The 27,914-nt window shown below is 41.4% G+C and overlaps 1 protein-coding gene across 1 annotated transcript; it reads left to right on the top strand.

Moving 5' to 3' along the window:
* The first annotated feature begins 1,002 nt into the window (after positions 1-1,002).
* mfn2 (mitofusin 2) lies at positions 1,003-27,505 on the top strand. The gene is made up of 18 exons (XM_085258924.1): positions 1,003-1,375; positions 3,839-4,020; positions 5,293-5,428; positions 5,521-5,683; positions 5,761-5,885; positions 11,618-11,726; positions 12,469-12,576; positions 13,127-13,280; positions 17,265-17,332; positions 18,728-18,849; positions 19,064-19,190; positions 19,263-19,367; positions 22,682-22,784; positions 23,262-23,485; positions 23,751-23,906; positions 24,401-24,597; positions 24,704-24,838; positions 25,807-27,505. The coding sequence occupies exons 2-18, from the start codon at positions 3,843-3,845 to the stop codon at positions 25,874-25,876; spliced, it is 2,280 nt and encodes a 759-aa protein (XP_085115050.1). The 5' UTR covers positions 1,003-1,375; positions 3,839-3,842; the 3' UTR covers positions 25,877-27,505.
* Positions 27,506-27,914: the final 409 nt, after the last annotated feature.

Below are 27,914 nucleotides of genomic sequence, written 5' to 3'. Positions count from 1 at the left end.
TGTTGTTGTTGTCATATCCCAGCTCCCTGGCACATAGCAAACACTTCACCTTGTACAAAAGTCAAGACAGCTCAACATAAATTGTATTGCACCATCAGTATCATGAAAATACATCTTCTGTAGAAATTTACATACCTTGTTGGGAGGAATAAGATCAAAATGTTCCCACACAGGGGAGGACATCCTCCTCTTCTTAGCTGGCTCCATTCTCTCCTGACTTTCCTCACTCTCATAAACCTCCAAACGGTCTCCAAACTCTCACTAACCGCAACTCTCCATCAAACACCCACATTTTTGAATGAAGTCTGAGGGGTTTATATCGCTGTCATATCTCGCGGCAAAGTTCGAACCACTTCATGAACCAGTCACGTGGTACAGCCGGGCAGCGAGGCTTCGGACGTCATCATTTTCAGCTCCTCCCATAAATGAAGCAAGCCTCGATACGCGCTTCGCGGAAACGCCCCCTCCATTACTCGACACACGCTCCGAAGCCTCGATACAGAACGTCCCATCACTAGGCACACGGGCCAAATTTGGCCCGCGAAGCCATACTAAATTACTATTTGGTATGCCTACTGGTATTATACAGCTAATATATATATATTGTTTAGTATTAAGCTATGCTTGTTCCATATTCAGTTTTTCAGCAAAACTTGTTTGGGTCCATAAGAAAAGATTCATTCTCATATCTGGAGGAAGATTTTTTTTTCAATAAATATTAATGTTAGCCCGCAACTTTGTTCCAGTTTTGAATTTTGGCCACTGTGTATTTGAGTTTGACACCCCTGCTCTAGACTGTCTCTGGTTGATGTTATTTCTTTTTCTAAAATATAGTACTGACGACTCATTCAAACTTACAGACTTTATGAAAAGAGCACAAAATACTGTAAGCACAAATATTTTTGTTCATGGGTAGCAGGAAGCATCAGCTAAAAGCCACGCCCCTGCTACTTCGTGCCACCAGAGGCAAGAGGACCTGGCTGCAGCAGCTGTTCTCCAATCCAGCAGGTGGCGGTATTCCACCTTAGAGCTGTTTGCCATTGACACTAAAGAAGAGAGCGGGTCGCGCAGATAGTAAACGGAATAGTCGACACAATGCTGGAACGTAGTGTGCGCTGGGAAACTATATAAAGATCAACCTTTAAAGTATACTGTTTGACGTCTTTGGGGTTTACTAAAAACCAACGCAGTCAAAGTCAGTGCTTTAAGGTCCTTGGAACACGCGGAGACGCCCCTTGCAGTAGCAGCTAACTTGAGTTATCAGTATAACGTACAGGTGTGTGGGGTCGTGGGGAGCTCGGTGACTTGTAGAGTATTCAGAAGCCTCGGGGGCACAATGTAAGAGGACTGTTTGTGAAGAACGACTCCATCCACGGTAAGGCACACCCACGGCTTTGACTTAGCAAGTCGTTAGTGAAGCTAGCCTTAGCTCCTATCGAAGTTGGTTGACAGGTCAGCTCGTAGCTCGTAATTTATCCTTGAGCAGCTACTCCAGACTGTTAACAGGACTTTGTGTCATGGTCAAGAACAAAGATGGAGGAACATATGAGAAACAGAAGCTTAATCAGAGATTGTGCAGCCGGAGTACTTGATGACATAGATTAGCTTGCACAAAGATGAGGAAAGCGTCAGTGTTAAAAGAACTTGGCGCAACGTGCCGAGTGTTTCTATTTTATTTGTGTTTATATTAAAAGCAGCATTAAGAAGAGCTTGATGGCACTGCTGCAATATTATCTTCAGCACTGTGTGAAAGGTCGCAGGGGCGGTGACGGAGCGCAACCAGCATGTTTAGCTGGTTTTGACTCTGCATGGATGAGGTGAAGCTTTCATAGATCTGCAGTGCCATCTTTGTCGGTATTCTCATAAACCCGCACTCACATAGCGGGGGTGCCGCTAAAAATGATAAAAGAAACTTGCTTAGTGTTCATTTGTGGTTCGAGGCTGATAATTTGTTTCTGATTTAGATATAGCAGTTGTGAGGTCAGTGACTGCTACAGTCTTTCACAGTGGGCACTCTTTTTTTTTTTTTTTAATCTTCTTTATTTTAACTTATTATTATTTGTACTATGCTTCATCCAAAGTTTATTTGTAACTTTTGAAAATACATTTCAGATGTTAGGTATTTTGCTGTTTGTTATATTGCTTGTTTATTTAGGTTCTAAAATCACAGAGCCAGCCTTCCTAGTAAGTTTATTCAGTGTGTTACTTTTACCAGCTCTGATGCTGTTGCCCCAGCAGACGACGGCAAAGAAAAAGTACAGTAAGCTTACCACAACTGACTGACAGGTAATCTCCATCATATTGCTGCCCATGTCGAAGGATATCGGCTTCTTAGCAAATAGGGGCTTCTCATTCCGTTCTTGTTTCCAGGCTTTTGTTGGTCATCCACTTCACCCTGTTGTGGATGTGGACGCCCAAGTACTTTTACTCCTTGTCCCAGGATAGACACGGACTGTGTAGCCATCCTCTTCCTTCTGAAGATGACCCTTTAATTTGGTCTTTTTTTACATTTAGGAGCCATTAGTCTGAGAGAGGGAAACAAGGCTGTGCTTAAAAACACTCAGAGCAGAGTGTTGGCCAATGATAATATTTAAATAAATCAGATAATCAGCTGTCAGAACATCAGCAAAGTTACCATAGTGACAACATTATTTGGCTTGGCACTTAAAGGCTTATAAGACCCAGACTGTAAATGGTATCTTCTTGCTTTAGAGATCAAGAGAAGAAGTTGCTCTACATCAAATCAAATCAAATCACTTTTATTGTCACATCACATGTGCAGGTACATTGGTACAGTACATGTGAGTGAAATTCTTGTGTATGAGCTTCACAAGCAACAGAGTTGTGCAAAATACAATAATGTAAACAAGCAAAATACAAGAATGGCTACATCTGAAACTAATAAATATAATAGTATATGCATTTCTGGATGTGTATACTAAATATTTTTCTCTGTGTGTGTGTGTGTGTGTGTGTGTGTATACACATATTTTACAAATTAAATAGAGTAAACAATAAATAAAATATATAAAAATATACAGAGTTGAGACATGTGCAAAACAGTGGCATTACATGTGTGTTCTGTGCTGTGAAAATGTATTCAAAGAGAGAGAGAGTGAAAAACAGCTGCTTTCTGCTTTTCTTAAACCAATCTAAATATAATAGAACTGCATCAAGCACTGAAATGGCACTCCTTTCATTCAAATACCTCCAGATCAAAAAGTATACATCTGTTGCCTTTGAGGAGCACCTTGTGGGAAAGGGGACACATTTTCCTACAATTTGAGGATCAAATGATGGCTCTAGATTGAAAATTGTGGATTCCCTTGCTGGTTGAAGAGAAAAATTTAATTAGATTTATTTTCTGCCCAGCCTGTTGCCTAAATCAGTCCATTGCTGTCAGGTTGATTCGATGTGGAATGACCTCTCTATGTCAAATGTTTGGGAGGAAAGATGCCTAGAGTAAGAAAATTGACAGATTATTGATATGAATGAAGATGTTTGGTAATAAATGTTAAGACTTTATTAACAATAAGCCATGCCTCAACGGTTGTTTTGGTTTCTTTATTAGAAAAATGGTGTGAGAGAGTGTGATAATGATAATTGTAAAGATAACAGTTTTCGTTTACAACAAATAATAGGCTGTCACCAATGAAATGGTCTTTTAAGGCTACCCCTGGCTAGCATGCAGTGCACTATTAGACGAGTATTGGCCGAATTCCTATTTCAGACAGCTTGTCAGTCCAGTTTGCAGTAAGAAAGTAAATGTGCTTGCACTGAATAATGTGTCGCTTTTGCTAAACATACTGGGCGTGTCTGTGATGTTTTATCTCTCTAGTGCCATGTCTCTGGTATTTCCACGACTCAGCACCAACCCATTTCATAGCAAGAAGGAAAAAAGAATCATGGCGGAAGTGAACGCATCACCGCTTAAACATTTTGTCACAGCAAAGAAGAAGATCAACGGGATCTTTGAGCAGCTGGGGGCTTACATCAAGGAGAGTGCTTCCTTCCTGGAAGGTACTACAACACCGAACACACACTCTTACCACTTTACTACACGTAAAAGTCACAAATGTAAAGAGTCTTGCTTGAATTGATATTTTTCTGGACTCTGTCCAAACCGCTATCAGTGTTGCAGTGCTTTCCCAGCTTGTATCTTTGATCCTGCTACCATGCGCTGGCCAGTCCCAGGTAACCTTTGTGCTGTCAGCTGGGATAGACTGTTGTTATTTTATTTCCCCGCAGTACAGATAGCATGACAGCAGCCTGCATGCTTTTTGTCATAGAGACGCTTTAAGCCTGCTGTGGGCACGTAGTACAGTCAGAACATTACTTGGAGACACAAAAAGACAACAGGGACCCTTGCATTCATTAAGGTCAGCTGGCCACAGAAGTAGCACATTCTTCAGTTTTCAAATGCATTTGGATCGATGATTGATTGATTGATTGATCGATCAACTGTGTCATGTTTATGACCTAAGCATCAGACCCCAAAATCCCGAGGGGGCGGGGGGGACTAGACTCATTAATTAAAAAAAAAAAAAAAAAAAAAAAGTGTTTCTTATCCGATTACTCTATTAACCGATGGATTACTAAAATAATCGATAGTCGTAACCCTAGTCTGTTTCACACTGAATTATGTGAGTGTGCTACATCCTGCAGACGATGAGCTGTGGCTTATAGTCGAGGCACACTGAAGTTCACAGGGAAAATTTATCAGCACAAGCCTGATATACACTTTTAATTCTTATTCCTACTTTTATTTTTTCATGTCTATTTAAGTGCTATTTATGACACTATGTTTGCACTGAAGCACCGCAGCAATTTCCTAATGTTGTAAACCTGCTCAACATTTGGCAATAAACCCCTTTCTGATTCTGATACGGCACTACACAACACAGGAAATCCAATTAACGCAGTAAGATCATGTTGAACGCAAGCACATGTCTGGACAAAGACAAAAAAGATCTCAAAGATCTTCTTTGTCAGATTACCCCACCCCCCCACCTCCACCCCCGCACGCCTGAACCAAAACCTCTGATAATCTGTGGCTGGTTGCTTAGTGTGTTTTGAGTGTGTGTTCTGTTGTTCATGCTACAGCCATCAGTGCTCACAGAGTTTGAATGAGGTGATCTGTCCAGCGTCATACTATTTCTTCCTCAGTCAGGCCTTTTTTGTCATTGAAGGTCTGTGTTTTGATCTTGAGAACGTGGCATAAATCACTTTGAATGAATATGATAACTTTCAGCATGAAAAGCTAACCTCCGCCTGATGACTTTGACATATTAGAGGCATACAAAAGTGAAGAGCTAGACCCGGTTGCCACGGAGGAGCAGGTCCAGGAGGTCCAGGGTTATCTTGCCAAGGTGACCGGCATTGGAGAAGTTCTAGCCCGCCGGCATATGAAGGTGGTTTTCTTTGGAAGGTATGTACACTTAAAATAAGTGCGAGTTTATTTCATGACTCGAAGTAGAATTGTGTGAGATGCTGATCACAGCTTTGCTACGTGTTCTTCAGGACCAGTAATGGGAAGAGCTCAGTAATCAATGCCATGCTGTGTGACAAGGTTCTGCCATCTGGGATAGGACACACTACCAACTGCTTTCTGAGGGTGGAGGGCACAGATGGGAATGAGGCCTTCATCCTCACTGGAGGCTCTGAGGAGAGGAAGAACATAAAGGTGAGCAAAGCCGACGAAGTCGACTCTGTGTGGAAAGGAAGCTTCATATCTGACTCTTATGTTGTCTGTGGTTCCAGACAGTGAACCAGCTGGCCCATGCTCTCCACCAGGATGAAGATCTGGATGCTGGCAGCCTTGTTTGTGTCATGTGGCCTAAGGCCAAGTGTGCTCTGCTCAGGGATGATCTAGTGCTGGTGGACAGGTCAGATACATGTTTTGTGGAATAATTCTAGGGGTCTTGCAAGTAGTTGAGGCCATTTTTAAAGTCCAGTTCCATTTCCAGAAAATGTGTGGTCCCACTGAAAATGTAAATCAAATTGCAGTGATTTGGAAATCATTTGAATTGTGTGTGTAATAGTCCAAAGACAAGGTGTCAGAGTTGGAAAACTGAGAAATGTGTTCTTTTAAAATATATGTTCTATCTGAATTTGAAGCCACCGACCTGTTTAAAAAGAAGCTGGGACAGGGGTTATAACAGACCTGAAAAGCTTTGCCTTGCTTTTCTCACAACTAACAAACTTGAGAGCATCCTGTGGAGTCTATACCTTGTAGTAAAGTTGTGAAGTTAAGCAATATAAGAATAGTATTTCTGAAGTCAGATTTTGAGATTGCATCACATATAAACATGTCATTCAAAGAATTTGGATTAAATCTCTGCAAGCAAAGCACAATATGAAGACAGCAGTACGCTAAAAAACAAATCAGAGCTTTAGCTAAGGCTGACGACCTCTCCAAGCAGCCTCAGTCAAACACAGAAGCTGTTTTATATTTATTTAGCTGCCCCCTTGAAATCTAAGCTTTATTTTAGCGCAGGGGTGGGCAACTCCAGGCCTCGAGGGCCTGTGTCCTGCAGGTTTTTTAGTTGTGTCCTTGATCCAACACAGCTGATTTAAATGGCTAAATGACCTCCTCAGCATGTCTTGAAGTTCTCCAGAGGCCTGGTAATGAACTAATCATGTGATTCAGGTGTGTTGACCCAAGGTGAGATCTAAAACCTGCAGGACACCGGCCCTCGAGGCCTGGAATTGCCCACCCCTGTTCTAGCGTGACAGCTGCATGCATGACTTTTAAATTTGATCCATTTCAATTTTCAATGGTTACTCGGTGTGCTCAATTCTAACTCTGGCATAGCCTAATAAAGAACACCACAGCGAAATGAACTGACTGAACAGTTATTAATGGTCATGAATGGCCTATAGATGTAACTGATCAGTCTGCGTTGTGGTAGCTATAAATAGGGTTGCAAAGGGGCGGAAAATTTCCGGTAAATTTCCATGGTAAGTTAAGCTTGGGAATTTTGGAAATATTCCATATTGGAAACTTTCCATGGAAATAATGGGAATTATGGAAATTAATGGGAATTTAGGAGAACTAACTGGGAATATATTATTTCCAAGCATAAATATAAACAGAAATCATAAGAAAACCTCCATGCAAAATGTTTTCAACAGATATTTCAACAGATTTATTTGTAAGTACAGTAGAATAGAACACGTTTCAATAACTTGTTTCATGGATGAATAAAAACAGAAATGTTGAGTTCAATATTACCATCCCCTAACCCCGCTCATTCAAAATTGCCCCCTGTCCAAAAATCTCCACAAAGTCCCATTCAAAAGGTTAAATGAAAAATGCCACTTATCCTCCAAAACGTCCCATTAAACATGCAAATCTTCCTTCAAGCAATCCTCTTTTCTCATTTTTGCTCAGTCAATAGACTCTTCCTGGACCTCATCATCATCCAACAACATGTCCACTTCTTCAGCATCCAACTCTGAGTCTTCCTCTTCAGTGTCACTTTCCAGCCTTGTTGAGGATGGCTCTGTGTCAGGCTCAAAGAGCCGTAGGTTTGCCTGAATGCCGACCAGCTTTTCCACTCTCACATTTGTGAGCCTGTTGCGAACCTTTGTGTGGGTGTTCCCAAACGGTGACCAGTTGCGCTCGGAGGCGGCTGATGATGGTGGGATTTGGAGGAGGATGGAGGCTACAGGTGCAAGGGCCTCAGATTCACATAGTCCCTTCCACCAGGTGGCTGCAGATATGTGCTGGCATGACTGCCATATTCCATCCCCTTTCCAAAGGCCTTGCTTTGTTCGATACTTTGCCAAACTGCCTAGAACTTTGCCTTTATCGAGACCCAGGTGGTCAGACATGGCTGTAATGACCGCATAGGCACCGTTGATCTCTTCCCCAGAAAGTATGCCCTTGTCATATTTGGGGTCCAGCATGTATGCTGCATGCACTGGCTTCATGCAGAACTCCCTCCGCTGTTCCAATGACTTGACCACAGCCGTTTCCTCTCCTTTCAGTAGTAGGGGAGTGGGCAGAATTGTCTGGATTTCTTCTTTGAGTTTTGCAAAAAGGCACTGGACATCTGACAAGATGGCACCATCCCCCTCTATCTTCGCTATTGCTGCTGCAATAGGTTTGAGGGTTTTCCGACTGCTAGATACTCTTTCCCAGAACACATCATCCAAGATGACCTTCTTGATGTCACTGTCGATGCCTACAGACTGGGATATGGCCATCTCTTGCAGAGACTCCTTTCCCTCCAGAAGGCTGTCAAACATGATAACAACACCACCCCATCGCGTTATGCTGGGAAGCTTCAGTGTAGTACTCTTGTTCTTTTCCTTTTGCTTTGACAGAAATGTAGCGGATGTTACTTGTTTGCCTTTAACATATTTCAGAACTTGCTTCACTCTCTTATTCAGAGTGTCCATTGTTTTTAGTGCCATTATGTCTTTTAGGAGAAGGTTTAGTGTATGGGCAGCACAGCCAATAGTAGTTATATGTGGGTAGGTCTCCTCCACATGTGCCCAGGCAACCTTCATGTTGGCTGCATTGTCAGTGACCAGTGCAAAAACCTTATCTGGTCCAAGGTCATTGATGATCACTTTTAGCTCATCTGCAATGTATTGGCCTGTGTGTCCGTTTTCCTTTGTGTCTACACTCTTGTAGAACACAGGCTGAGGAGTGGTGATTATGTAGTTAATAATTCCTTGTCCCCTGATATTGGACCATCTATCAGAGATGACTGAAATACAGTCAGCTTGGTTAATGGTCTGTTTCACCTTTTCTTGAACTCGACTGAACTCTTCATCCAGTAGATGAGTAGACAATGCATGTCTGGTTGGGGGAATGTATGCTGGTCGGAGAACATTCAAAAATCTCTTCCAGTACACATTGGATGTCAGCATCAGGGGTGAGCCAGCTGCATAGACTGCACGAGCAAAACACTCATCTGCGTTTTTCTGGCTAGTGTCATCCATAAAATCAAAGAATCCTCTGATGCCAGAGGGACCAGGAGCTGATGAGTGGGTATCTGATTCTGATACAGCTGAAACAGATTCATTTTCCCCTTGAGTGGAACCTCCTGGCTGCTGCATGTGTTGGGCCTTGAGGAATTTTTTTGCACTTTGCAATGTGCTGCTGCATTTTTGTGGCATTCTTCACGTAGGTCTTATCACAATACTTACACATATATACAGATTTCCCTTGTACATTAGCTGGTGTAAAATGTCTCCACACATCAGATGGCGCACATGGCATTTTTCTGTAAAATAAAACAAGAGCTTGTAAAAATGCTAATGCAATGCAAGAGATCGTAATAATACAATTGCAATATGATAATAAACAGATATAAATAGTAAGGCTAGCTAAACAACTGGAATGATCTTCAAAACAAAACAGCCAAATGAGGAAGCTAGCATCTTCTTTATGTTATACTAGCTATGGCTTATTTAGCATCTAACAGATGCTAGCATTTTATTTAGCATCTTATCAGATTGCTATCTACCAGATTAATACATTTTATGTGATATTCACAATTTAAACATTTAATGAATATATTTTCCCATAATATCATCAAAACTTACCTCACTTGTTAAGTCCACAGGCTCAAATGTGTGCCTTTAATACTCTTTGTCCTTCAGGCTCAAAAGTGTGGTCCATGTGTACATGTGATGGAGGCATGCACAGTGCCAGTAGGTGGTCTCAATAGCCATGCAGCAAGCTTGTGCTCTGTACATGTGATTAAGGAATGGCATGGATATTCAAGTGTATTTGAATTGCATTTGTTTGTTTTTGTCAATATTATGCTAAAATATACTTTGCTCAACTATATTTAAGTTCCCTAAGAAGAGCCAACCTTCAATTTTGAAAATTCCCACTTTATTCCCATAAATTCCCGTTAATTCCCATGGAAAGTTTCCATCTTTGAAAATTCCGGGAATTTTGCAACCCTAGCTATAAACGGTGTAACAGACTCAGTAGCACTAGGAATACACAAAGATTTCTGCATTATCAACTGAATGCTTGAAAACAGTTTGCAACCCTATAGCTTTACAGCAGAGCTTCATTCTGTTTTAATTAGGTAACACTCAGCAGGTTGCATATATGAAAGGCTGCTTCGCTTTTCTACTCATCTGTGCACTTAAAGCACTTTACACAACTTGTGCTTGTACGAATGGGTGAATGCACATCTTTCTAAGTGCTTCATAGCTAACATTCATACTCCGATGGATGCATTGGAGAGCAATTGAGGATTAGTATCTTACCCAGGGATATTTGGCATGTAGACTAGGGGAAGCCAGGAATCGAACCACCAACCTTCCGATCAGTGGATGACCTACTCTACCACCTGAGCTACAGCCACCCCGAGATCACCTGATGGTCGGGGTCATATTTGTCAGGTTATTGGGACCAACCTGCGAACTGTGTTGGATCAGTGATGAGCTACTACATCATCTATGGGTTTTCTTCTTTTTGTTCTTAATGTCGATGCCTGGGAATCCTCGTGACATCAGCTTTTCCTGTGTAAAACGGTGTCATAGCACATTTAATGTTTGCCAGAGAGAGGTGACAGACAGAGACACAGTCAGTGCATGTTGAAGTACATTGTTGTTATGGGACTTTGACAGAAGCTGTGACTGAAGGACCTGTAGGGCCAAAGAGCATCAGACAAGTGAAAACCAGGATGCAAGAAGAAGTTTAACATGCTTTTGCTCCTGCTGAGGTAGAGGGAAGTGTACTCTCTATGGAGGAGCACTAAAAAGGTCACCTCCAGCTTTTGATCCTAGTTTTTCTTCCTGAGACATTTGGGAAGTTGACCGAACCAGGGGTGGGATATCAGAGCCTCAAATTTATATCACAGGATATGAGGGAAATTTGTGATGATGCAGAAAAAAAGAATGGATGACTGATTGCAGCTCACAGACAGCAGCATTTATTAATGCAAAAATAAAGAATGAGCTACTCTCATTGATGGCACACTGCCACTCTGCCAATCTGAATCTATGCCTTACAGTGCCAACAGTAGCATTATATACAGTGATACAGTGTAAGACAGCTGTGAACACAAGTAGCCTGGGTAGTTTTTTCAGGAGAAATGTTTAACAGTTAGAGAGGATAATGTGGATGGCATCATGCTAGTCTGTGGGATGACTTTGGAAGTCAGGAACCTCTTTTGATCTCCAAAGTGAGTGAAGGCAGAGGCAAGAGTTAAATGCTGGAAGCTGAAGTAGCAAGAACGTTGTTCAGAGTTCAGAAAGGAGTTGAGACAAGCTCTGGGGAAGTTCAGCTGTAGTGCTAAGGGTAACTGCAGAGGAGGAGATGCAGAGTGTTGGTGTGACAGAGGAGGATTCTGGGATAGTGTGAGATGAAGGCAGATGCTGTGGCGACCCCTAAAGGGAAAAGCTGGGCAAACAAGGTGGCGGCTTCGTTACTGTAGGTGGCTGACTTTATGGAAAGATGTTGGCTGACTTGAAGCAGAGTGAGACCGAGGCTTGTCTCACAAAAATGTCCCAAACCGTATTTCTGCTTCACTATAAGAGTATTTGATATTGGATTTAAATTTTCTTTTTAATGAAAGTGGCTGTGCTGACTTGGCGAGGACTCTGATTCTGTTGTTTAACATCATGTTTGCATCTCAAGCCCAGGGATTGATGTTACCACAGAGCTCGACAGCTGGATCGACAAGTTCTGTCTGGATGCTGATGTGTTTGTTCTTGTGGCAAACTCTGAATCCACGCTGATGCAAACGGTAAGAACTGCATGAAGAGATGAGGTTCAAACAGGACTGTTGATGACATGTCAAAACAATCTGAGTGAGGGGATTGTGTGACACTGCTGTGCATTGGGAACATTTTGCTTATATGGTGTTTTCCCTGTCAAAAGTCGTGTGAGGAGAAAACATAATCCAGACAAATAATTTCTTTTAACAGGGACAGGTATTCATGCTTTACCGCCAACACAAATAAATTCAACAACTGACATGCGTAGAACTCTGCAGCTTTGTGCACAAAGAAGCCTGGTTTTTGCACACTGCTGCAGTTTGATGCTCTTGTGGGTAGCTGTTGGTGCTCACAGCTGAATCTTGCTTGCTCAAATGAACTCCCTTTTGACTGTTTGGAAGCAGGAATTTAATTGTATGAGTGCCAATGAAAACATACTACCTTGAAATTATTTACTTGGATTGTTGTTTTGTTTTTGTTTTTTTTTGGCACATGACCTTTGACAGAAGAATAATTCTATAGTTGCCATCAGGAAAGGTCATCACAGATGAATCCAAAGTATTTCAAAGGGTTCTTTTTCTTATGATGAAAGATTTCTGTCCTGATGGGTCTCATTCAGAGTAACAGTGCCTCCCTCAATAATGGTGGTTTGAGTATAAAGAAATGTGAATCTAACTTTTTTTTTTTTTTTTTTTTGCCAACCATTTGCATTTTCTCATTCACGGATTCCTTTTTTTTTTCTCCAAACATTGGTACATTTTCATCCTGCAGGAGAAGTCCTTCTTTCACAAGGTCAATGAGCGACTTTCCAGTCCCAACATTTTCATCCTCAACAACCGCTGGGATGCTTCTGCCTCAGAACCTGAATATATGGAGGAGGTCAGTTATGGTGTATACACAAAGTACTTCTTTATGGCTGTTGTAACACTAGCAAGAGTGTCCACTTCAGTTTAGCATTTACCATTTGATGTCTCACATGGGACATTTTGGTCTCCTAACAGCTAAAGAGGTGTCCTTGTTGCTGTGGTGGGCAAATTTAAAGACACGATGATGACTTTGTTAAAGTTGTGTGTGCATGAATGCGTATTAGCTGTCAGGAGGTACTACAAACCTTAAGATGGTCCTTATTGTGGCTTGTTGGTTACACACTAAAGGGCACTGTTCCAGGAGAAATCACCTCAAAACTCTCAATACCTGTCTAAAGATTCATTTTTTTAATAATGTGTTAGTCTGATGCTGCAGTGTGTCCTCTTTGCCTTGTATTAGAAGTTTCTAAGAGAGTTTATGAAACGTTTCTATTTAATTTTTCTTAATACCGTAAATGTATAAATCTCAATGTGGCATCACTTCCTCATCCAAAGAAAGCTTTGTTCTGGTAGGCTTTGCCTTTGTGATTCTTGCTAATTTAAGTGTGTTCTTGCTCAACCAGGTCCGTGGGCAGCATATGAACCGTTGCACTAATTTTCTGGTGGATGAATTGGGTGTAGTGGACCGAGCCCAGGCTGGTGACCGTATATTCTTCGTTTCTGCCAAGGAAGTACTTCAGGCTCGTGTGCAAAAGGCTCAAGGAATGCCTGAAGCAGGTGAGGGAACCAGTCTGCGCAATCAAAACTCTGGAAAGGTTTGAATTTTGAAATACGCAGCAAAAAAAGTTCCTTGACAAGCTCTGTACAATGATAAGATTGTACTAGATCGATCGGGGCCCAAGTTGTTGACTGCCTCTGGTGCTGTTGGCCAGTGGAAGGCTGGTAGGTACTGGGCTACTGTTGGCTGAAGATGAGACGGTGAGAGAGGAGAAAAGGCAGGATTGTGGAGGAGTGGGTACTTTAAATGTAAGGACCATGACTGATGTGATGGACAGGATGAAGGTAGATGTTTTGTGCATGCAGGAGACAGAGTGGAAGGTAAGCAAGGCCAGAAAACATTTTCTGCTTTTCTTTACAGCCATGTGACAAGGTTATTGATCCCATCATGGTGCCACACAGCCATTTGTGAGTGTCTGTAGCTAAGGAGGTAGAGGAGGTCATTTATCTAATCAGAAAAGCTGTTCCCATCTCCATTCTGCATGCCAAAGTATCCTTAGGAGTACTACTAAACCCCAAGTTTCTCTCTGGTGCATTTATTGGAGTGTTAATGTTAGAAAAAATGTACTTCGTGTAGAAAGAAAAGTCCTTGTATGAATGGCTGAATGAGGCGTGTTGTGTTAATTGCTTTGAGTGCTCGAATATAAAAGCGCTATATAACAACCAGTCTATAACATAGTAGGCTTGACCAGTAACAATGTAACATTAACAAGTCTAGTCATAAATACGAAGTCTGTAATGTACATGCAATGTCCATTTAAAACTTCAACTTTACCTTTGACTTCCTTGTAGCATGCTGTTAGTTTTGTCAGTGGAGAAAAAAAGGTGGGATGGGGTCACATCCCTGTCTTAAACATGATTTAGTATCCTCTAAATATTTTACTTTCATACGCCACTCTTTGGAAAGCCTGTGTGTTGAATTGTGTGCTGTTTGTTTCTCCAATGGCTCTGTTTGTGTTTTTACCAGCTTCTTTCTTTATGCAGCACTCAGCTCTGCTCACTCACTAAACCTCAACAGCACCATCTGGTGGACTAAAAGTGCAATTGACTTTAGTATATAAATAAAATATCACACGCACAGCACCTCTGCATACATAGGTTTCTATGGCTATGTCCACACATACACAGATATTTTTGAAAACGCAGATTCTTCTATGCGTTTGGGCCTTTCGTCCACACGTAAACTGTGCTTTCAGTCACGGAAAACTTGATCATAAAATGCAGATTGTAACCATGATCATGACCACCGATCAATAACCAGTGATCAAAGACCGTTATGAACCTGGCAGTCATAGTAGGGGTGGGTTTTGATAATCGATTTATCGATTAAAATCGATTCTGGCTTGGATAACGTGATATCGATTCATTAAAATCCTGAATCGATTTTTTTAATATAAATTAATTTTGCCCGAAATGCCAGAATCACAAAATTTCGAAAACCACCAAACAGCTAAAACAGCTTTAAATGAGAGCAGGTACACGGATTCTGCACAAAGACTTAAACACAAAGCGCGGACCTGCGGATCAGAATCAGTGAGATGTCGCCTTTCTCACCCGACGGCACAGACACGGTCGGGGCTGAAAACCGACAGCTCACTGATTCTGATGTTTCAGCGGGTCCACACTTTGTGTTTATGCCCATTTTGCGCTGATTCTAAAGGTGTTAGTTTTATCTCTCTCCAAACAATATTGACCGAACCAGCAGCAAAAGAAGATCCAAACTACGCTTCACATAAACATCGTCATGAATTCACTCTGACTTTTGCTGTTTTGCTTCCACCACACTTCATGCACAGCTCTCTCTCTCTCTCTCTTGCTCTCTCTGTACTTCAAGAACAGTTTCCAGTCTAAAATCTCTTTTTTCTGTATTATTCGCTTTCTTATTACGCACAAGTTGTTTACAGCGCTGTCGGCTGCTGTTTTTTTCCTTTCACTTACTTCCAAAAGAGAGCCTCATTTCTGCCGTTCAATAGGCTTCTGAACAAATTTAAACTTTTTAAAATTATGCAAAATGCAAAACGCTTAGCCGTGTCTCTAATAAAACCGCTGTAACTTCAGAGGTAATGTTCATATGTTGATTAATGGTTTTATTTTGTTTTTGATGTACTGCAGAGTATTTTTATAAAATCCCAGGCCAGGAAAGTCGCCTTCATGTTTTTCTGTTTTATCTTCAGCTACTTTGACACAAAGGCATCTGCTGTGATGCTTACACCTTTGATAAAGTCTGGAAAGTGTCAGCTTCCTTTTTATAGATACAAAAATATGTAAATGTACCGATCTGAATTATAATATTTCTGACTGTCTGAGGCAAAATTTCCCAGATTCAAATTGAATTGAATTAAATTGAATCGAATCGAGGATCGAATCGATTCAGGACCTTGTGAATCGGAATACATACACGGGTATTTTTAAAAACTGAGATTTTTCATTTAAATGGAAATAACGTGGCGTCACGCTGTGATGCCACGTTGTTGTTTACATGAGAGAAATTTCTAGAATAAAAAAATACTGTCGCTGTTAATCTTACTATCTGCAGTTTTTACACGCTTACATATACACACACACAGTTACTGTCCCTCCATTTACAAAGACAGAGGCATCAGAGTGAACTTCGGACGTGGCTTCTACATTCAATACAGACGCTCTCACAACGCAAATTGGTTTTAAATAAATGTAATTTCTTTTAAATTAAATTTATGTATGTTGTATACATTTTTTTTCATTCCTAAGTTGTGAGTCTACACCAGCCAAAATACTGTCTTTAGTTATTAACATTTGAAATGATGACGGCACTTGAAAAGTAACGCAAAATTAGCTGCCTTTTCAGAAAAACACAAACTTTTCAGAAGTACTTGAGAGTTTATGAACGTACAAAACCCGGTTTACTCTTTCCCTCCCAGACTTCTTGACTTCTGATTGGCCAACACTTCTACATGGTTAGGATGGCATGGATTGGCATGTTCTTCAGAGCGTTTAACTTTGTTTTTGGCGTTTACATGTGGATGGAGATTTTTTTTTTTTTTTTTTTTTTTTTTTTTTTTAAAAACGAAAATGGAAAATCTCAGTTTTCGAAAATCCGTGTATGTATGTACGTAGCCTATGACTGCCAGGTCCATAATGATCTTTGATCACTAATTATTGATCAATGGTCATGATCATGGTTACAATCTGCTCTTTATGATCAAGAAATTGACCAGGTAAGACCCCAGGTGCAGGCTGTGTAGAGATGCTCATGAGACAATCCAGCGCATAACAGCAGGGTGCAAGATGCTAGCAGGCAGGACATACATAGAGCGCCATAACCAAGTGGCCGGCATAGTGTACAAGTCCCGAGGTCACCACCCGACGGCGTTGAAGAATGTCCGAGCTAAGATCCTGTTAGATTTCCAGATACAAATGGACAAATTGGTAATGGCTAACCAAGATAGCCAGATGGCTATACCGAATGAAAGCAACATCAGGAAGAAGGAACATGAGAAGCAGGAGAAGTACCGAGGGTTCAGAGAAGAGGTGGAGGGTGAGGGGTAACAGTGGTCCCAGTGGTAATTGGAGCACTTGGTGCAATGACCTACAAGCTAGGCGAGTGGCTCCAGCAGATCTCAGGAACAACATCCAAGAACTCCGTCCAGAGGAACACCGTCCTAGATACTGTGTAGGACCTTCAAGCTCCCAGGCCTCTGGTAGAGGCCCCAAGCTTGAAGGATAGACTGCCCGGAGGGCCGAGGGGGGAATTTATTTTTTAATATAAAAATAAATGGATATATTTATATTACTTAATTATTAGATTACTGATAAGTATTAGAAAATGTTTAATTTGGCTTATTCTTTGTGTTTAAATAGATTAAAAAAAACACAGAATTCTTGTGCCACGTAAAAGTTGTATGTGATCTGTATAGTTTTTTGAGTTTGAATAGACTTTAAAGTGAGGTGATAAAAAGTGTGAAACCCACTGTAGCACACATTCTCACTCCTGTGCTGTTTCAGGTGGCGCTCTTGCTGAAGGATTTCAGGCCAGAATGTTTGAGTTCCAGAACTTTGAACGGCGTTTCGAGGTAAGATCCTCAAAACTAGAAATGAGATTTGATCTAATTTCTGTATGTTTGAATCGGTATGCTACATATGATTCAAACATGTGAAATTTCATACATCTATGTGAAACGCACAATTGGAAATCCTAACATCCATCTGTATGTCAGTGGGAAAATATATTCAAAAAATGTCCACCTTATACTTTCCTACACTTAAATTTGGGCTTTGCTTTTGTTTTATTAATTTTAATATAAAGTAATCCAGTCAGTGAGGTGATGTGAGGGGGGGGAGGTTTCCACAAAGGGTGGTATCTCTTCCCCTGAGCCTCCGTTTTCTAGCTATTTTTCTTGCAGATATACTGATAGGGTTCCAGATTGTGTTATGTTTCTGGTGTGATTCACATGCATTAACCTGATCCCATCAGCTGCTTGCACGGCTTGGTAGTAAGATGGTGTAAAAATCAGAGTTTCTGACTCCAGCTTGTCGGTCTGGTGAACCACCTGTCACCCAACTTGAAACAGTCTCGTCCACAGTACTCATTCATAAAGTGTTTTACAAACCCGAACATTATGACCAACAGATGCATTTTACTTTCTCAGTGCAGCTAGCCAAACAACACAGAGTCAATTACTGGTAAAGGGGGAGACGGAGAAAGCAGATATTCTTGATTTGTTACCATAAAATCCATTGTTGTAGCCAGGGACAGCACAACAGTTATCCTCTTAAACTGTTTTTTAGTTTTACTGTTCTTATTGACCGCAACCAACCAACCAACAAACTCTGGGATGTCACATTTTGTACTGGAAAAAGATGGCGCTAAACATGTTATAAAAAGCACTTATTTCATAAATCCAGCTACATAGAGTTTTATCTATGCCAGTTTTTGAAAGCAGGGCTCCATGGTGTAAATTAGCTTTCACATAGAGCTTTCTGTGCCTGCACTCATCATGTCATTGTATTTTTATTTATTTTTTTCACTGTCCTGTCTGTGACTGTAGCAATCAGAATTATTGTCTGAAGGCCAATAAAAATGCCCAACAGATTTATTTTTCCAAGTGCACCATTACTGCTTTTGCTATACTGGTCCACTTGATGTCATACTTTAATAGATTTCAGGATTTTTATGTTTTTACTTCGGTTCTGTTATTACAATCAGAATAGACAGGACTGGGGTATGGGGTATTATACATGATTATATATCCCTATCTGTAAATAACGACTATCATGTTAATTAATGCGCATTGTCCCGTTGAAATAAAAAAAATATTCTTATGCAGATTATGTAACTTAGTCTAACTACATTTGTGATTTAAAGCTGGAAATTTACCTTCAATTCCATCAGATCCAGGGTCATTCAGTTGCATTCTGTCATTTTTCTTGATTTGATATCTGAATTGCTGTCTGTCTGCTGTATTTAGGAGTGTATATCACAGTCTGCAGTGAAGACCAAATTTGAGCAGCATACAGTGAGGGCCAAGCAGATCTCTGAAGCCCTGCGTCACATTATGGATTCGGTATACATTGCTGCACAGGAGCAGAGGTGAGTCTGTGATTAAAAGCAGTATTTGTATATGCTGAGACTTTAAACCACAGACCCCCAAAAAGCATTGCCCTCCTCTTTTAGCCACAGAGTGCCTGGGGAAAGAATTCCCATAAATGGTTTTCATTGTGATTAAGACCCATGTGTGCAGCACATCTCCATCTTTAATAGACTTTCATTTTAAACTTAAAAAGCTGTGTGGGTTGGTGTGTAGAGTCTATTGTTTGGAGACCAAAGAGGACCGTCAGGACCGATTAGAGTTCATCGACAAGCAGTTGGATCTACTGACCATGGACTGCAAGTCCAAGATCAAGAAGATTACTGAGGAGGTGGAGAGACAGGTGAATTCTGGCACAGTGTGACTGTCCTGGTTTATGTGGATTCAGCTAAAAAGAGGGTGGTTGTTCTTTTAGGTTTCTAATGCCATGGCAGAGGAAATCAGGAAGCTCCATGTGCTGGTGGACGACTTCCATATGGACTTCCATCCATCACCAGTGGTGCTCAAGGTCTACAAAAATGTGAGTTTAACTTTAGCATATTCTTAGACTTTTACATTTACTCAGGGCCTTCTCGATATGACGTTCTTCTGCTTCCCTGGCCGCTGTGTCTGTGAGGATGCTATTCGTTGTGTGTTGTAGCATCCTGAGGGCACCCAGTTTGTGCTCCAGTGGATGATGAGAGTCAAACTCTAAATACTGATCCGTATGCTTTGGTCTCCAGTACACGTCAACTTTTAAATGTACCCTATTACTGATGGAAATCTCACAGTCTAACAAGGCTAACCTATCATTTTTTTCATATCCTCCCTGGTCAATCATTAAGGAACTGACCTCACAGCCCATTGTTCACCACTGGTGCTAGTTCCAGTCATTATGCAAACTTGAATGAGTGATGAAATATTTCTCCTACTGACAATGCTACGTCCAGATGAACAGAATAAACTTTTCAGGTGTAGTGAAAGTACATCAAGGTATGTTAATTGCACAATATTGTCCATGAATTCTACTCTCTGCCAGAAAATCCTGAAAGAGAATGTTTGACCATCAGTTCATGCTCTGAAGCTCAAGCCACCTGGGTTATGCAGCACAACAGTGATCTGAAAAACAGAAGCAAGTCCACCTCTGAATTTCCCAGAAAAACAAAATGAAGGTTTTGGAGTGGTGTAGTCAAACTCTGGTCTTAAATCTGATTGTGATGCTTTGGCATGACGTTAAACAGCCCATTCATTCCTAAAAATGCCTCCATTATAACTGTATTAAAATAATTCTGCAAAGAAGAGTCGGCCAAAATTTCTCTTCAGTGATGGGGAAAACTCATTGCCAGTTATCACAGATACTTGATTGCAATTCTTGCTGACAAAGAGTGGTATAACCAGTGATGATTTAGAGGGCAATCACTTTTTCACACAGGAAACATCTATGTCAGAGAGTAGACACAGAACCATATAGACCAGGGGGTCTCAAACTCAGAGGAGCTGTGGGCTGCTGCTGCCGCCACTGTCATCTCATTGGAGGGCCACTTAAGTGATCAAGTAGAACAAAAAGAAAAACCAAGAAAATATCCACAAATATTTCCAAAAATGTAGTGCTTTTCTTTATTTTAAATATTCTATGATAAGAAAAATCTGCAAAAGTAAGCACAATTGTTTTTCCCCCTCACTCTTAGCTAACTGAAGCCTTTCATTGAACTACCAAATAAACAAATTTGTACTCTCTTTCTGGCCAGACACGGGGCAGCACTTCTGCTATCATTTGCAGACATGAGTGTACACATTAGTGTTTGACTCTCTTACTGAACTAACACAGTTTGTACTCTGTTTTTACCTCGGCCAGGTCCACGACTCTGAACCATGGTAAAGAGACCTCTGGTTAATACGTCGGGTTCCGTGTCGGGCTGGTAGCCGGTAGTTAGCTTTACTGTCTGGGTCAACTTTGCTAGCGAGAGACAGAGAGAGGCGTTAAAAGGCTGCTCCAACAGGACTTTATTGTTTCGGAGGCGGCGAACACAGTGTACAGTTGACTCTTAACAGCTTACTTACAACTGGGCTCGTCAGGCACTCTGCAATGACTGTAGTGGTTATTATATTTACGTGCTTCATCTTCCGTTTCTCATCGGTCGCGACTTGTTTTCAACTCTCCGTTCTCTCTCTCTCACTCACTCACTCACTCACACACACACACACACACACACACACACACACACACACACAATATGAGTGGGGCAGTCCCACTCATTTTCCCTGCTGCACAGACCACATTGTTTGTGATGTTTATAGACCCTTCACTACATGAACTATGACGCGCTGGGCAACTCTTCAACCCCTTTTTCAGCATTTTGGCCAATTCTCTCTAAACATTTTGCCTTTTATGTTTAGTCAGGTCAGTTGTGGCCCCCAAAAGCCCTTCTCCAAAAGATGGAAATCTACTCACTGACATTGACACTTGCCCCATCCCACCATCCACAGAAAGTCACAATCTGGGTCTCACTTTGGACTCCACAGTTTCATCCCAGGGTCATATAAGGGATGATATCAGGACCGTGGACAGCTCCTTGGGGCATTTGAAGTAGCAGAATGTTTCAACATCGCTTGAAAAAAAACTGCCAGCTTTTGAACCAAAGCCTCCCACTTGTCGCGTATATCTGAAACATTTTGTCCTGATTCCTGCAATTTGAGATTATGCTCGTTGAGATGTCCAGTTCTATCAGCAAGATACTTTCTACAGATAAGCCATCTAACAGCACAGTGGAGCGGGATGTCTTTGTATGAGCTATCCATCTCCTTGAGCAGAGACTGGAATTGGCAGTAAGTTAACGTTCCTGGGCCTGAAGCTGATTTTCACATACCAACATCCCCAGTGTGTGCAGCTTTGCTCTAAGGTCCAAGACGTATTAAATCTGGCTTTTAGCTGGGCTTGGACCTTCCCTCCAGCTTCCCTTAACCAGGTCCAACACCCCCGTGACCTGGAGTACCTCAGCAAACAACTGAGGGTCTAATCAGCGATCCAATTGCGTAAATCCTCGTGAATGAACTTTCAAATCATGGACTTTAAAGTCTTTTTCAGCCTCTCCACCAGCCTGTCAGTCTGAGGGTGGTAGACACTAGTCCAAACAGATTTAATGCCAAATAATTCATACAGCTCTTTAAGTGTAGCTCAGAAGGGGTGTAGCCTCAGGAGGTAGAGCAGGTCATCTACTGACCGGAAGGTTGGTGGTTTGAACTCTGGCTCCCCCAGACTGCATGCCAAATATCTTTGATATTAAGATATAAATATCAAGATTTTAACCCAAAGTTGCTCTCTCATGCATCCACCTTTTAATGTTAGAATCTTAAAAGCACAGAAGAAGTGCTTGTGTGAATGGGTGAATGTGGCATGTTGTATAAAGCCCTGAGTCCTGAGTGCGGGAGAGTAGAAAAGCGCTACATAAGAATCATAAGACTTCAGTTACCATTTACCATTTAAGTGTGCAGTCAAATAAGACCTGATAATGGGTACAAAGAGGCTTTTGGAATGGTCGGCTGGTTAACCATCTGACACTTCAGGCAGGATGCACACCATCAGCGCACATTCTTTTGGATGCCCGGCCAATAAAATATACCTTTTTCCATATCATCATTTAGTTTAGATGTTTGTTAGCGGCCCTGAACCTACACAGTAGAAAAAAGGTTGTCAATTTCCCCTTGTGGGACTAATAAAGGTATATCAATAATCAAAGGTGTCAGTGAAAGAGACATGCAGATTGTGGTCTGTAATGACATCTTATATAAGGGATTGTCGTTAAACCTTTCAAAAAAACTAATGCTTTAACATTTCTTTGTCATTGTTTGTTGTAGGAACTCCATCGGCACATAGAGGAGGGCCTGGGCAAGAACATGTCGGAGAGGTGCTCCACCTCCATCAGCAGTGCACTGCAGACCACACAGAATGACATGATTGGTAATATGTCCACCTTTCTACTTCAACAGGCTCTGGTTTACGTTAAGCCACTATGAGGTTTTCAGCTATGATTGCCAAACACATGTGTATTTGTGGCATGCAACTAGTTACACTATATGGCAGGGGTGGGCAATTCCAGGCCTCGAGGGCCGGTGTCCTGCAGGTTTTAAATCTCACCTTGGGTCAACACACCTGAATCAAATGATTTGTTCGTTACCAGGCCTCTGAAGAACTTCAGGACATGTTGAGGAGCTAATTTAGCCATTTAAATCAGCTGTGTTGGATCAAGGACACATCTAAAACCTGCAGGGACACTGGCCCTTGAGGCCTGGAGTTGCCCACCCCTGCTATATGGAATAGTTATTGTTTGAAAATTGTGTTGTTGTCGTTATTGCTGTTGTGTTGTAATTCAAAGCCAAGCAGAAAATAATTATTTATTTTCACAATGACGCTGCTGTTTTCTGTTCATGTGTGCAGAGGGTCTGAAGCCTTTGCTGCCCAGTGCCGTGAGAGAGCAGGTTGACAAGCTGGTGCCTCGAAGTCAGTGCTTCAGCCTCAGTTATGACCTCGCCTGTGACAAGCTTTGCAGTGACTTTCAAGAAGATATCAGCTTCCACTTCTCTCTGGGCTGGACCATGCTGGTCAACCGCTTCCTTGGACCCAAGAATACCCGACGCGTTCTCATGGGCTACAATGACCAGGTAACATTGCCAGAAGCATAAACTTCCTCAAAGTGTCTACATAAGCAACATTGTATACAATTAAAAAGCATATTTGATGCATAGAATCCTGAAACAAAAAGCATAATCACATACCTAAATTGATATAGAAAGCTTCCTTTTCACCTTCAGCTGTGTCCTACTGTTGGACATGACTAGAATAAAACCAGGACAAAAAGACCAGAGCTGGATTGATCTGTACAGGGCCGTGTGCTTTGTGAGGTTATTCGCTGTGTTGTCCATACAGGTTCCTCGCCCAATGGCCTTGACACCGGTCAGCACCAGCATGCCTCCATTTCCACAAAGCGCCATGACCCAGGAGGAGCTGATGGTCTCTATGGTGACCGGTCTTGCTTCCCTCACCTCCCGTACTTCCATGGGTGTTCTTGTCGTTGGTGGAGTGGTGAGGATCTACAAACACACCGCACACAATTAGAATTGAATGAAATATTAAGGAAACAGATCTGTTTTGGTGTTCCAGAATCAAAGAGGTAGTGATGGGCAACAAATGTATTATAATGCTCTACAGAGTGAATTGCAAAGCTCTGAAAATGGGACAGTACTTGCTTTTCCTGTTGTGGGATGGGAGTTGAAATGATCTGAACTGTGATGTTTTTGATTACGTGCTGGCAAAAAGCACAATAAAACCACAGCAATAGTGTTTACTCACCACCTGTAACACTTGCCAGAAAGGCTTTCTCATTAAGTTCATCATTTTATCATAGTTTTTATTAAAGAGTTATTCAAATTTTTGCACTATGAAGATTCCAAACTAACTTTTTGAATGCTGATTTTATTTCCTCATGCCTTTTGTTATTTCATAATAGCCAACCATTAAACGTAGACGTAGTGCTCAGCCTATGTTTCAGCCTGACCTTGGTCTTTCATTCTGTGTAGATCTGGAAAGCAGTGGGCTGGCGTCTCATCGCTTTGTCACTGGGCCTTTATGGGCTCCTCTACATCTATGAGCGGCTCACCTGGACCACCAAGGCCAAAGAAAGAGCCTTTAAGAGGCAGTTTGTGGATTACGCCAGTGAGAAGCTACAGCTCATTGTCAGTTACACTGGATCCAACTGCAGCCACCAAGTCCAGCAGTGAGCACACATAATTAGACTAATGTTACAGGAGAGAATGCCAAGTATATTTGTGATCCAGCACTGAATATTGTCGAGCCTTTCTAACGCTGTGTGTGGTTGACAGGGAATTGGCTGGGGTATTTGCTCAGCTCTGCCAGCAGGTAGACATCACCCGTCAAAATCTTGAAGATGACATCACTGACATGAACAGCAAGATCGAGCTGCTGGACAGCCTCCAGAGCAAGGCTAAGCTGCTACGGTAAAAATGCTAACCTCAACTGTGGCTCTTTGCTCATGCATGCTGTGTGTCTCTCTTTACAATGTAGAGTCTTGGGCGGAGTGATGAGGAGCAAAGTCCTGACTATCAACATATTTCCAGTTAAAATGAAATTGCAGTGGTGGAAAGAGCGAGTTAACTGTCAAACTTGTAAAACACTAGGCATTATTAAACATTTTGTTCACAGGTTACAGGTGACAAGCTATTTCAAAGAGTTCTAGGTTCCAACCTGCTGACAAGCTGGGGTCTTTCTATGTGGTGTTTGCATGTCCTCCCTGTGCCTAAATGGGTTCTCTTCAGTATCTGGGCTTGCTACCACAGTTCAAAGACAGGCACATTAGACTAATTTATGATTTGGAATTGGCCATAGGTGTGAATATGAACAGTTGTTTGCATTAGCCCCGTGAAACTGGTGATGCATGCTTCACACTAAATAAATTTGTAGGGCTGGTGTGATTCATCAAGTAATTCATTTAAAAATGGACACATTCTATGCTTTTATATGATGATGTAAACATGAGTTTTGCCCACATGTGTGACTAAAAAAAGACCTGCAACAGAAATGTAATTAACAGCAGCATGTGAATAAAACTCCTGACAACATTAAACCCAGACAGCCCCCAGTTTTTAGCAAAAACATTGATAACACAACTGCAGAGAGTGAAAGAAAACATGTTTCTGGTCCAAAAAGAAAAAGCAGCACATAAACTGGAACCTCGAAGTCCACCAACTACACCAGGCTGTGCCAGGTTCCAAACTGAGTTGTGCAGCCATTCACAGCAGGGTCAGAGTGTTTTTTGCACTATGCCATGTTCAAGCATGATCTCAGGATGACTATATTTCTGATCAACACATGCTGTTTGCAGGTGTCTCTTTTAAACATGCAACTTGTTGCATAATTGTCTATTTTTTATTTTTTTAAACGTGTGTTTGCATTTGTGCCTTTTCAGGAATAAAGCGGGCTGGCTGGACAGTGAGCTCAACATGTTCACCCAGCAGTATCTTCATCACAGCAAGTAAAACCAGGTGGAACATCCTCAGAGGGAAAGAGTGGCACCGGAGCAACGTTTTGTACATCTGTTAATGGTTCCTCACAGGTGTATTTGAAGTCACTGAGAGAAATACTAACATTACTTTTAACAGAAGGCGTGGTTTGGATATCTGACATAAGTTGAAGGAGCTGCTAATTAGTTGTCATGTAGTTGTGTTGACGTGATGCCAGGATCAGTCTGTTGAGCTTGTCCGTGTTCAGTTGTGGTAATGTGCAAATGAACATGAACTGGCCATCTGTTGATGGCTCATCAGCACTGATAGGTCACACCCACCACCTTCTGTCAAAAACTCTGTCACGCTGTCCTTTAATGGAATTCTGCTTAACCTGGTACTTTCCGCCTGTATAGATGTGATTTTGTGTATACATGTGAACACTGGACAAATACAGAAGTAAGACACTCCACCAGTGAATGGGAAAGTGTGTGTGTGTGTGTGTGTGTGTGTGTGTGTGGTCATGGTAGTCCATGATATTCCATTGCGTCATGATGACACACACAGACATTTGATGTGCATTTCCTTTATTATTGCTACTGATAAGACACCACACATCCGAATGACTAAAAACATCAGAAATTGCTTTGCAGTTAAATAATAGGAGATTTTATATAACCTTTTATTCTTTTTCTTGTGACGTTGTCAGATTAAGCCACTCTTGCTGTTGCAGATGTAAGGCTTTACTTTGATATGTCCCACCTGCTTACACATTGTTATAGATAAACCACACACACTTGAGTGAGACAGCATTTCCACCATAACAACGAACGTCTGAGGAAAGACAAAAGGATGTTGACCCAGCCTCCAGAGTCTAATCGGAGCAAGCTCAGTCTTACCTTAAAGGATCTGGGGCCAGACATTAGTGGACACTGCCCCCCAGAAGTCTGGTCCATGTCTTGATATGTCAGAACACTTTGATTGTTATTATTTATTTATTTATTTTTAGTCTCTTTAAAACAGCTGGTCATTGTTGCTCCGACTTGTAAAATGACAGAGGACAGCTGCACAGTTGGGCCTTTGTTAAGCAGTAGCAGTGAATAATAAGATACAGCAGGTTTTGGATACTCACAGAGTACTTGTTAAGAGCAAACATTCACTGTTTGTTTGCTTTCTGATGCTCTCTGATTAGAAGAACATTTAGAAACTTTTAGAAATGGTTTGCTTCACCTGCACCATTTAGCAGAATTGCAGAAAAAAAAAAGACTAGAGCCACACAGTTGAGCTTAGACTAGCTAAAGTAAAGAACATGCAACTTTATTAGATTTTTATTTATTAGATATTTTTTGAGCTGATTTCTAGTCCCAGCTTCTCACGGACATCACAACATCTTTGTGTTTGGTGTTTGGCTCTTCCTTTAACAAAGCCAATTTGAAAGTTTAGCACTGTGCAGTATGTGTGGAGTAACATTTTTTCACTTCCATTAAATGTTGTGCTTTCAGAAGTGTGAGCAGAATGAAATTATCATTTTGAACTAGAAGCAGTGACAAAGAAGAAACATCACAGTAGATGTGATTTAATTGTCCACGGTTGTATACTGTTTGTGTTGCCAAATGATGCTGCTGTAATAACCCTGTTTTGTTTGGGGTTTTTTTTTTTTTTTGGGGGGGGGTTTTTTTGGGGGGGGGGGGGGTGTTTGTTTTTTAGGGCAAATATATGCTTTTTCATCCATTTGCTCTGTTTCTTTTGTTTTGCCCTAAAGCAAGTGTACACCAACAGAACAGTTTTCTGCCTTTGGGACATTGACAGTACCTGCATGCAGCCTTTACATGCAACTAGTGTAATTTCTTGCCCTATTAAAATGTGTATGTATGTGTAAAAGTAAATAAAGAGAAATTATCAACTATAAAGTTAATACCAAAGTGTGTGTGTGTGTGTGTGTGTGTGTGTGTGTGTGTGTGTGTGTGTGTGTGTGTGTGTGTGTGTGACCAATGACGTCTTCAAGGACCGGACATCAGGCATCGATCTATTTAAGAGATTACAAAAACCTTTGTTGTTATACTTCATATTATTA

Source organism: Mchenga conophoros, linkage group LG20, assembly GCF_057382185.1.
Source record: "Mchenga conophoros isolate Kocher_MC1m ecotype Shallow Benthic linkage group LG20, M_conophoros_male_GT1.1, whole genome shotgun sequence".
Lineage (NCBI taxonomy): Eukaryota > Metazoa > Chordata > Actinopteri > Cichliformes > Cichlidae > Mchenga > Mchenga conophoros.
Note: the sequence above shows the minus strand (reverse complement) of the source record. Positions and strands in the feature narration are given on the sequence as shown.